Source organism: Solanum pennellii, chromosome 11 (assembly GCF_001406875.1).
Source record: "Solanum pennellii chromosome 11, SPENNV200".
NCBI lineage: Eukaryota > Viridiplantae > Streptophyta > Magnoliopsida > Solanales > Solanaceae > Solanum > Solanum pennellii.
The window spans coordinates 8,208,110-8,219,525 of record NC_028647.1 but is presented as its reverse complement, the minus strand read 5'-3'; the positions used below and the strand labels follow the sequence as shown (position 1 = coordinate 8,219,525).

The following is an 11,416-nucleotide window of genomic DNA, read 5'->3' as shown; positions in this document are numbered from 1 at the left end:
AACTAAATCTAATAAATTTTTAAATACTTAAAGGACTAAAACTGATAAATATATATTTGAGAGACCAAAACCTTAGAAGAACGGAATCCAACAAAAGAATAGTTAAAAGACCATTTTACACCTACTCATAAAATTAAAATTACTATTTAGGAAATTTTCTCAATATTTTACCTAGATAAGTTTTTGTTTGATCATCTCACATATAACTTAATATCCTTAAAAAGATTTGTGCTTGAATATTATATATGTACATAAAATTTCAAAAGTAAAAATTTGTTATTTTACCAAAAATGGTTCCAAGAGGGGTAGTTTAGTATTGTACAATAGATAATTCAAGATTGGTTAGAGTATGCACCCCAAAGCATTTATTTTTGTGGATTTTTACAGATTTTGAGTGAAGTCTTTCTACGACTTTAACGACCCAACAGATCCTGGAATTCACTCCAGCATTCATCTGCCCACAAATTAAGGTTTGTTTATCAGATCCTCAATGGGGAAATAGTTTAATTTTGTGCTGTTTGTGAGGTTTTCTTGATTATTTTTTTTTTCTTTGTTTGTGTGATACCCTTTTTGTGTTAGTGATCTGTGGTAAGTTTCTTGACTTACCCACATTTTCTTTTGGTTGTTTGTTTCTTGGGTACATTGGGGTTCTCCTGTGTATACCCTTTTTGGTAGAGGTACTTCTTAGTTTTATGGTGTATTGTAGGTAAATCTTGAGTTTTCCTTTTAAGGGATTCAAGGTGATTGTTTTCTGTTTCTCAGATAGTGGTGCCTAGAGGAATTATTTTTTGCCAACAATGAACTGATAAAGCTGAGTCCCCTTTTTCTTTCTTCTTTGAATTTGAGTTGTTCTTGAACTCGGGTCTTGATTTTTATTATTGTACATTGAGGTGTTTAGTGCATCAATGCTGGGTTGAAGGTATTGTTTACAAAGTAGGTATGGGGTAATTCTTTCGTTCCGGGAGCTTTGCCTTAAATTTCTAGGGTTAGTTGCTTTTGTCTTGTGCTATCGTGGGATTGTTGAGTGATGAATCGAAAATGCAGTATGTTGTAACTGGAATGAATCTTCATGGTGTAGGAGGTTTATGAAATTGTTAATTGTAGATGAGAATTGCTTTTCGCTGAAGTGTATTATGTACTTTTGCGTCATTGAGCAGCTGTGGATTTAACTATTGAAGGTTTCATTTTTTTTCAATTTTCTAATCAAGAGGTGTAAATAGGTTCAGGATTATGTTTCTTTTTAGTTACTCTTTTGTCTTGACAGACGCTATAATCAGATACCAAGAGAGAATATTATTGAGTGGACTTATGATGGATAATGTACTTCAAAGGGTTATACACTCTGTTGAGGATAGGTTTTAGAGTAGTACAGACCTTTTATTATTTATTTATCAGTATAAGTATTATTCATATATCTCTTAATGTATTTTTCACTTCTATTTTATTTATTTATTATGCTTGAAGAAATGATATGAGTTTAAATGATGAAATAATGTTTCATATAGCGAACACCAACTTATTTGGAACTGAGGCGTAGTTGTTGTTGTAAAGGGTTATACACTCCCCATATAAGCTAGACAGTGGAAGGGTCGTGAGTGGTTCAAGTCAAATAAACAAGACAAGTTCAATTCTAATAGGATCTTACCTGATAGTGAACAATATATACCTAGAAGTTTCCAATAGTAAATAGTCTATGATTAGGATCTCGTTTATTTTGATAATCTGATATTATGACTTGCAATGCTTATTATACAGTTTATATGCACTAAATGATTCCAGCTAGTAATAATCAAGTGACATGATTTGTTTGATATAGATGGAGTTGCATGTTTTATCTTCGTCTATTCGGTTCAGTTTTCTTCCTTTTGATTAGAATGCTAAAGATTTTATCTATCCAGCTATTCATTGTATTCAAAGTTGATTGGATCTTTGAAATCAGTTGCTATTTAATAGAACTCGAGCTTCAATATTGGAAGTGGTTATGCATTAGGATATTGGATTTGCATGTACCCAAAGCCAACTCTTGATGATCCTGGACACACTGTTACTAGAAAATGTTAAGCTGCACAAGAAAGTTAGTAAGCATTATGCCACAAATCTGCAAGTAGAAGTTGAGAAACTTATCAAGCTTTCTTTTTTACAATGTGATGTGGTCCATGACAAATTGTTCTACTTCAGAGGAAAATGAAGGAAATAATCTGTAGTTGACAGGTTTTGTATAGTTGGTATTTGGTAATGTCTTCTTGAGTTGTCTGTTGATTTCTTGCTTTTCTTTTGGTGGGTTTTTGAAGTAGGATAGCTTTTGAGCCTCTGGTTCATCCAAAGAAAAACAAAGGGCACCTCATATAACTTCTCATGGTGCCTTATTCTTGATATAGCCCTGGTAATAGGCAGCACCTTTTCTTTTTGTTGGCAGCACCTTTTCTTTTTGTTGGTAACAAGAAGGAATATAATGATTTTCAACTTTTAAATTCCAAAATTGGAAGACGGTTACATAACTGGACGAGGACAAGTAGCAAAGATAAGAAATATTATGTTTTCATATACTCGTAACAATTAAGGTGCACTTTGTCCATGCACAAATATGAAATACAAAAAGCACTTTGTTTTGTGGAAGTATGACTTAAGAAAAAAGTTAATGCTCTTAATGTATTACTGTTACGCGTCTAGAATGTCTCAGTCATGCTTATAGTTCTATTTCTTTTCTTTATTAAGATGTGTAGTGGACCTTTTATTCCAGTTTCTTTATCCATGGGCTTGTATCCTATTATAGGTATCTCTAGACTTGAGGACTGCAATTTTTTGGCTTGACATTTTGTTGTCTCTTGATATTGGTTCACATACATTATGACAGGAGCCAAAAAGTTTTCGTACTCTGTATTAAGATCGTAGACTGAAATTAGTAGTAAAATGATTGGTTGTTTTTGGAGTTGGCAACTAATCAAGTTGAAAGAATGATGGTAAAGAATGGTTATAAAGCAAAAAGAAGTACTCTTAGTGGTAATTAGCATGACTTAATTCAGGTCGATAAGAGGCTAAGTTTCAATAGATCTGATTTCTTTTGGGCCAATTAAGGTTGATTCAACTTCTTACATCTGTATGGACTGATTCAGAAAATTGGAAGTTTAATTTGGTCACTTCAGGAATTAGAGAGAGAGAGAGCTTTATGTTGTGTTCATATTTCGTAATGCATTTTATTCAGTTACCTTGTGAGAATAAGCTGTAGAAGGAATAGGAGAGGCAGTCTCCACGTGTTTTATTGATTTTTGAAATATATGCTCATTTTCCAAGGATAGTTGTGTACTAGTCGAAAATTGAGCAGTTAATTGCAAGCACTCTATGTGGCACTTTAATAGCCTGCATCTTCGTAGTCATAATACAACTATGGTGGCACAACACTCTTCAGTCCTATATCTTGTTTCGTTTCTCCAAAATTTTATATGAGGTTTGGATTGTATACGATTTGTTAAGTCAATTTGGCACTGGAAAATGTTTGTGCTAATGGATGCTTATTAGAATAGAACACTTACTATCATGAGTTTCCCTAGTATGTTAATAATTTGTGACCCTGCATGCCTGGGAACACGTTCTTTGTTTTTTTGGGGTAGGATGAGCTTGTGTTCGATGTGGTTGTTGTTAGCTTGTACTGTAATTATTGGTGAAATTGCAACATGGTTTGTTATATTGGCAAAAGTTGAAAATGTTGCATGTCACCAATAGATTTAAGGATTTCTACTAGCAATCATCGCATGTCAATTGATCTATGGTTTCTACACTTCCTTTCCTATTATTGCGACCACAGCATATCACACACACAGACGCACTTTTGTTCTTCATATTTTCTTTTGCCATGGACCTTATATTCTTTGAATGTATCATTACAGCAAAACCGTTTTCACATCTTGAGGCTGCTCAAAGTGAAACATGAGTCTGGCATGTCTGGTGTGCCATAGTGTTGAAAGCCCATCACAGTCCTTCAGAAGTTACTCTGTATCAAGTTCAGACAATGACGGAAGATGTTCAGCGATTGCCAATTGTTTGATCAAGAAAATATCGCTTGGCCACCCCGCTGCAAATGGTGGCATCACAACCTCTAAAGTGACCCCTCAGCCAACTGATACGAATAATGGCATAACAGGCCCCCCACGGCTTGTCAGAAGCCGTGCTGTGAGGAGGGATATAGTCAGAGACTGGAACTTTGACGAGGTTGTGTTGGAGCGTTAGTCCAGTAACTGCTGGAATGTAGGTGCAGAGGAGACATTATGCTTGCTTTTAGCGTTAAATCAGATAGAATTTTGAATCCAGTACTTTGAAAATCTAGTTTTGGGTGACATTGTCACATAACGGAGGATTTCTATATAATTATTTGTTGATATTCCCTTTCATTCTTCCTTTTTTTTTTTTTCATTTTTATATGCCAGTGTTTATGGAGTTTTATTAATCAGTAGAACTGAGAGAAAATAATAGAGCAACATCGACAGAAAAACAAGCCATAATACATAAATATGACCTTTAAATGATTAGTTTGTTGTTTTTTCTGGAGAATTCGCAGGTGAGTTGTGGTTAGAGGTGAAATGCCACTTGCACCCAGAGCTAGCTGGTTCTCCCCGAAATGCGTTGAGGCGCAGCAGTTGACTGGACATCTAGGTGTTTTGCTTCAAAATTACATTTATGTTCTTCAATTTTTTATGTGCACAAGTAGACACTTAAACTTGTATGAATTTAACAAATAGATTTACATCTCATTTTATGTCCTACGTGTATTGTGTCATGTAGGATTCTTGTTTTACTTTATACAAGTTTAAGTGTCTACTTATGCATATTCAAAGTTGGAGGACATAAACGTAAAATAAGGTCAAGTTAAAAAGGCACATTTATATATTATGTTGAAAAATAATCCTACCAAAGTTTGAAGTTTGACATGCTAAATCGTTATAAAACTATTAAGATATTGACTTATCAATTGTTGCTCGTTATCAACTTAACCATCAAGATTGACACAAAAAATATCATTGAAAAATCACTTTAAAAACAAGGTGACAAACCAAATCAACCAGTGTGCAAAAAACTTCAAATCATTAAAGAATCAATAACTCAATAATAATAAAAATTAAAACTATTATCAAAACATTAAATCGGTAATTATTTTTTTTTAATTGGAATTATTGATTTCGGTTGGATTTTGATCTTCACTCCCATCCAGGTTATAACATGGGAATACAGATGGACCAAGTTTAGGTAAGGGGAGATGAAAACATAAATCCAAATTTTTCCACTATTGGTAATGTTTTCACAAAATCTATGGAGATTGTGTTGTTATTGACAAATTTAGTATTACTTTATCAAAGAAGATGATACCATTGAAGAACACTGCCACTCGTTCATCCTGCAGCATCCCATCTCTCTTCATCTCCCTTTCTATACTCTGCATTCTACCAATCTCTCTTTTCTTCTTCCGTTCTTCTCCAACCCAACTTTCCCTAAACCCACAAATCAACCTTCAAACATCTCCAAATTCCATCAAAGTTTATGTACCAAATCTTCCAAGATCTCTAAACTATGGCTTATTGGAAAATTACTGGGATTTAGATTCAGATTCAAGAATTGGGAGTGAAGTAGATAATCAAATAAGGAAGACCCATGTAGGAAAAAGTTCCAAGAATTCCCTTCCTTATCCAGAAAACCCAATAATCAAACAGTACAGTGCTGAGTATTGGATCTTGGGGGATTTGATGACACCTGAAAAATTAAAACTTGGATCTTTTGCGAAAAGGGTGTTTACTGCTGAGGAAGCTGATGTGATTTTTGTTCCTTTTTTTGCGACATTGAGTGCTGAGATGCAACTGATTGTGAATAAGGGTGTGTTCAGGAAGAAAGAGGGGAATGAGGACTATCAGAGACAAAGAATGGTTCTGGATTTTTTGAAGCAAACTGAGGCTTGGAAACGCTCTGGTGGTCGTGATCATGTGTTTGTTATTACTGGTAAGTGGTGTACATCCTTATATGTCATTGCTTCGAAATGTTCAGTTGCTATTCATGTCAGTCATTTTTGTTCATGACATTTTAGCAGTTTTACCCTTAATATATAGTTCTTTTGTTTATGTAGTTATATCGAAATCAGAGAATTTAGGCGGAAATGGGAATTTTATTACTTGTAGAATGAATAAAACTGTAACTATCTTGAATGAGCAAAATGAAAGAGGAAAGATTTGAAGCTAAAACTCCATTAATGAGCTTGAACTTCTCTGTGGTTCCCTGAAAGAATTAAGAAGATGAAGATGAGAAAAGATTGAAAGAGAGGAAGGAGTAGAGAGAAGATATTTTGGATAGTTGGAATTATTCCAGATTTAGCATAACCCTTTGAGCCAAGTTAATGTGTGTATATGTGAGAGTGAATAGCACTTCAAACTCAAGTGTTTCCCATGTGCCACAGTAATATTTGGGTTCATGACATCTTTTCCACGGGACAAGTTAGTCGTTCGCTACCTAAACTACTATCCAATTACTAAGTATACATCTCTAGATGATACATTAATTTCTTGAGGAAGTTTGAAGTTATAATTCTTTTCTTAATTGGAGATGATTTGAGATAGAAGTTATAGGAAAATTCTAGATTTAGTAGTTGAGTTGGATTGCAAGATACTAGATGCTACTAAAAAGTAAAACATGAATGATTGCAATTTTGATGGAGAAATTTAGAGTTTGCGGTTGTATTGTTCTGGTGCCACGGATCTGAATCAGCAATTTGATGGGGAATTTGTGACTCATCATAACCATGCTCCGGAGTCTGTTAATCTTTTTAGTTACTGTTTTATTGTGCACCGTTACTTGAAAGATTGGACATCGGGTGTTTCTAGATGAAGCTTGTATAGTTCTTTGTTTATGCATGTGTCTTAAGGATTATAGAGACTCCTGATACCATCGGTACCTTATGCAATAGATGATATTGAGATAGAATTTGATCTTTTTGCAATTAAGATAACCTTTTGTAGAGGGGTTTCATTCTTCTGTATATCTTAGTTTTTGGTTTTAGTAACTTCCGAAGCTTGGAAATAATCTGGAATTAGGTATTTTCCTTTTCTTTATTTTCCCCCCTGAAATAAAAGAAGGAACTGAGCCAGCAAAGTTTTCAGTGTATTCTTTTGTAAATGCTCTTCAAATGGCAGCTGAATGGCTTACCCTCCATAGGTGTTGAAGTAGGTGGAGGATTCCAACTACGTATGTAGCATCTCATTCCTCCTTTTCCTTTTGTCCTACGCCTTGTGTTATGGTAAAAAAGATTGAGAAAAGACCGTAATAGCTGCTTCAGCATTGTTGGATGAACGGACATCACTCATTCAACTCTAATTGAAGAAATTAAGGACATAACTGGTGGAACTGGAAATCTGAATTTAATGAAGGTGATTGTCAAGAAATAGGTGGATATTTAGCTTAGACTTTCATTTTTAGCATAGATTCAATTGGTTGATCTGTTAGACTGCAGCCGCAATGTAATTCATGAATTCTCATATAACACTTGTGTTGGCTATTGTACACTGTTTGTATATAGTTGTATTCTACATTTACTCATACCTTACAGCCTTATCAAACAGTCACTGAAAGATGCTGCTAAAAGTTGCTGATTTCTATGTTTGTCGAATCCAACTTGGACTCTTATATCTTGCAACACAACTTAAAATTCTGTATAAAAATCATCCGGATAGTGGCACTTCTGTTATGTAGAGCTTGCCTTACGTCATCAGAAGCTTTCGGATAAGAAGGCTGTCCGATTTTAGGTTTGGTTTTTTTCGATTTTACTGGGGAGCAGCTGAGTTATGTAATGTACGCTAAGTTGTAACTATGAGCCCAGAAGAGTTTGATCAGACTTGGTAACAACTGTTCAAGTTGTCAAATGTACTTATCCTTAAGTGCTTGAATCTTATAAGGCGAAACGTAATAAGCGGGGCTCTTGGAGACCTTCTTAAGGTCACATGGATTTGATAGGGCTGTGAAGAGTGATTAATTGACCTAGGTGGAGTAGTGGTTCCCCTTCTTGCATTTTGCATAAACGGGCATGCACCTATGGAGATTCTCCAGGTGAATGTCAGTTCATTCTTCATGACATATATGTGGTGAAGCGCACTTCTATTTTGATGGTATTTTGTTGAATGAGCCATATCTTGCTATTTCAGTCTCCTTCCGTTTTCCACCTATATTATTTAATCCAATGCGGTTCTGATCACCGATTCATTATCCTGCAAACAGTTTTCATCACACATCTTCTGCTCTATTTTGCATATTACCCAGTATTCTGTTTCTTTCGGTTGCTTTGTGATTGGCAAAAGTTGTTTGTTGGTATGATGTTGACTCTTTATCATGTGCAGTTGCTTAACTGATTTTAGAACTCTTGTATGACCATGAATTGGAAGTAGCAAACAACCCAAGTTTCTTTTTGTAAGATCGTCTTACCAGCCTTGCTTTTCTATTGACTGTGCGATTGTTCTTTCCCAATTATGTTCTGCCTGAAAACAAATTGGAAGTGGAACAACATCTTAGCATCTTATATATAGTCTCTGCAATGTCAGGTTATTTTAAAACTTGAAGCATTCTTTGGCAGACCCTGTTGCAATGTGGCATGTGAAGGCTCAGGTTGCTCCAGCAATTCTACTGGTGGTTGATTTTGGTGGGTGGTACAAGCTTGACTCAAAAGTATCTAATGAGAGCTCATCTGACATGATACACCACACCCAAGTTTCATTGCTGAAGGATGTCATAGTGCCTTATACCCATCTACTTCCTCGTTTGCCCTTATCTGAAAACCAAAAACGAGAAATCCTTCTTTACTTCAAAGGGGCTAAACATAGGCATCGGGTCAGTACGATTTACTTTTTCCAGAAGTCTAGCTACATATAAATTGCAACCCTGCTTCTAATAATTTGTGTATATAATCCATTTTTATGTATAAGTCAGGTCAAACAATTATTTTGTCTTAAAGTTGAGGTTTTGATTGCTTGTTCACATAAGACTGCAGCTCTTTGCAATAATGATACAAACAAATGGAGACAACTTTGTCATTAAATATTAGGTGTTTGTCATCTGATTGATATGGCAACATTGTCTTTCATGGATACCAATTTCATCCAAGATATTTTACCTAAGATCATTTCTTAAGACATTTGTTGTCATTTGGTCAGACATAAAGTTGGTGGAATGTAATGGTTGGTAGAAGGTGGAACTGACACATGGATCTTGGTGTTTGCTGATGTGTAACTTATATTTGTACATATGTTGAAAAGAGCAGGTGGAATGAGATGAAAAATGACATGACTTTAGAATGTAATTCCAACAATCTGAATGAGTCCATAAAGGGAAACAATTTTATAAAAGCTTGGGAGAAAACTAGTAGCTTGAATTATATTAAGGCCTGGTAGAAAACAAGGTCCTTGAATGCAAGGTGTTGCATAGCATCAATAAAGTAGGTGAAAATGGGTGATCAGGGTTCTTATACCTGCAGAAACAACAAACGCTAGGTAATTTTTTTCCCACTTACTTTAGCCGTGGTGGATAGAGTTACTTGGTACTTGTGCTGGTAGGCGTTAGCGAAGTACCCCATGGAAAATCAGTCTTATTAGATAACCATGCAAAAGTTTTGGTCACTTAAGTATGTAATTGTCTCGTGTAGCTATTTAGTGTCTCCTTCTCCCAACTATTACGGACACAAAAAACCCTTTGCTTCAATGGAGCTAAACATAGGCATTGGGTAGTTTGTTGAGTTCTTCCAGACATCCACAAAGTTATATTGTCTGCTTCCTTCATGCAATCATACTGGGTGTATGATCTATTTTACTTGTGAGTCAAGTCAATTAATCTATTCTTGCACTGGAGCTTCTTCACAAGATTATGACTGAAACTCCTCTCCATCATCAGATTGTCAGAAAACAATGTATTTGTATTTCAATATGATTGTAATTTCTTGGACTACTGTAAATGAACTTGCTCTATGTCTAGAAACGTTTTATATGTATAACTAAGTCATTGATTGGTAAAATCATTGTCAGAGTGAAGCACAAAGAGGACCTTCTGTTGTATGCTTATTAGTTCTTGATTTGGCTACAAGTTGTACAAGTTTTATAGACGGTTTCTGCTCATGAAAGGTCTAGATTAAACCATAACATCCTACTTCTTGCTCACCAGACTTAAATCGTCTTGTATTTCTTTGTGCAGGGAGGAATTGTTCGGGAAAAGCTTTGGGACTTGCTAATAAATGAACCCAGAGTAGTGATGGAGGAAGGCTTTCCAAATGCCACTGGAAAGGAGCAGTCTATAAAGGGAATGAGGACTTCAGAGTTCTGCTTGCACCCTGCAGGGGACACACCAACCTCATGCCGACTTTTTGATGCCATTCAAAGTCTTTGTATTCCTGTCATTGTTAGTGACAACATCGAGCTCCCATTTGAAGGGATGGTGGACTATTCAGAATTTGCAGTGTTTGTGTCAGTTAGTGATGCACTGCAACCAAGTTGGCTCGTGAACCATCTTAGAAGCTACTCCTATGAGCAAAAAGATAGGTTTCGGCGTAATATGGCTGTAGTACAGCCCATTTTTGAGTATGAAAATGGTCAACCAGGTGGTATTGGTCCTATTTCTCCAAATGGTGCTATAAATTACATATGGAGAAAGGTTCACCAAAAACTGCCCATGATTAAAGAAGCTATCATCCGTGAGAAGAGGAAACCTCCCGGTGTCTCAGTTCCCCTTCGTTGCCATTGTACTTGAGTTTTCTGAGTCTTTTTATCCTTTGTCTTGCTTCAAAAGGCAATATATCATATCATACATGCTTCATACAACTAGTCTAAATCAAAGTACACTGAGAAGTCATAGTTTTCACCAAGGTTTTGTTTAGTTTGAGCAATGTGCCTTTCAATGGAAAGAGGTTGTTGTCCAAAATTTTAGTGCTAGTAGGTAGCTTAATTGAGTCTCTTTGTATAAACACAAATTCTTATGAGATTTTGATAAGGTGTGTTATTCAGTTGTACTTGCCTATAATCCTGTTTATTTGGTATGTAAGAACACATCCCTTAAAGGAAAATATTTAAGCCAATCAATACCAAATATGAAAAAGTTAGTATTAATTAAAGTAAGAGAAAAGACATAAAGTCATCACCGAAGTTGTCCTGTATTTTTAAAAAGACACCTTAACTTTACAACCGTCATGTTATCCACTAAACAATTTCAAACAGATTATTATATAAGTGTTAAAATTGTTTATTAGGGTAACATGACGGTTGCAAAGTTAATGCGTTGCGGCTTTTTGAAAATACGGAATAACTTCAATGGTGACTTTAGGTCGTTTCTTTAAAAGTGACAATATTTATGGTTGAGTAGTATACGTGTATATGGAAGATACATATCCCTTAACACACACAGGCAAAGTTTA

The 11,416-nt window shown here is 35.3% G+C and overlaps 2 protein-coding genes across 2 annotated transcripts; both read left to right on the top strand.

Annotated features, from left to right (window-relative positions):
* The first annotated feature begins 260 nt into the window (after positions 1 to 260).
* Positions 261 to 4,385, top strand: LOC107003341. The gene is made up of 2 exons (XM_015201655.2): positions 261 to 470; positions 3,885 to 4,385. Exon 2 carries the CDS (start codon positions 3,925 to 3,927, stop codon positions 4,222 to 4,224), a length of 300 nt encoding a protein of 99 aa, XP_015057141.1. The 5' UTR covers positions 261 to 470; positions 3,885 to 3,924; the 3' UTR covers positions 4,225 to 4,385.
* Positions 4,386 to 5,194: 809 nt separating this feature from the next.
* LOC107003014 (probable arabinosyltransferase ARAD1) lies at positions 5,195 to 11,022 on the top strand. The gene is made up of 3 exons (XM_015201258.2): positions 5,195 to 5,982; positions 8,597 to 8,850; positions 10,204 to 11,022. Exons 1-3 carry the CDS (start codon positions 5,352 to 5,354, stop codon positions 10,753 to 10,755), a joined length of 1,437 nt encoding a protein of 478 aa, XP_015056744.1. The 5' UTR covers positions 5,195 to 5,351; the 3' UTR covers positions 10,756 to 11,022.
* The last annotated feature ends 394 nt before the right edge of the window (positions 11,023 to 11,416 follow it).

Bases quoted from the DNA above. Each gene is read 5' to 3' on its own strand.
- LOC107003341 (XM_015201655.2), top strand. From the start codon at position 3,925: ATGAGTCTGGCATGTCTGGTGTGCCATAGTGTTGAAAGCCCATCACAG.
- LOC107003014 (XM_015201258.2), top strand. From the start codon at position 5,352: ATGATACCATTGAAGAACACTGCCACTCGTTCATCCTGCAGCATCCCA. The intron at 5,983-8,596 runs GTAAGTGGTGTA...ATTCTTTGGCAG, and splicing joins TCATGTGTTTGTTATTACTG to ACCCTGTTGCAATGTGGCAT. The intron at 8,851-10,203 runs GTCAGTACGATT...TTCTTTGTGCAG, and splicing joins GGGCTAAACATAGGCATCGG to GGAGGAATTGTTCGGGAAAA.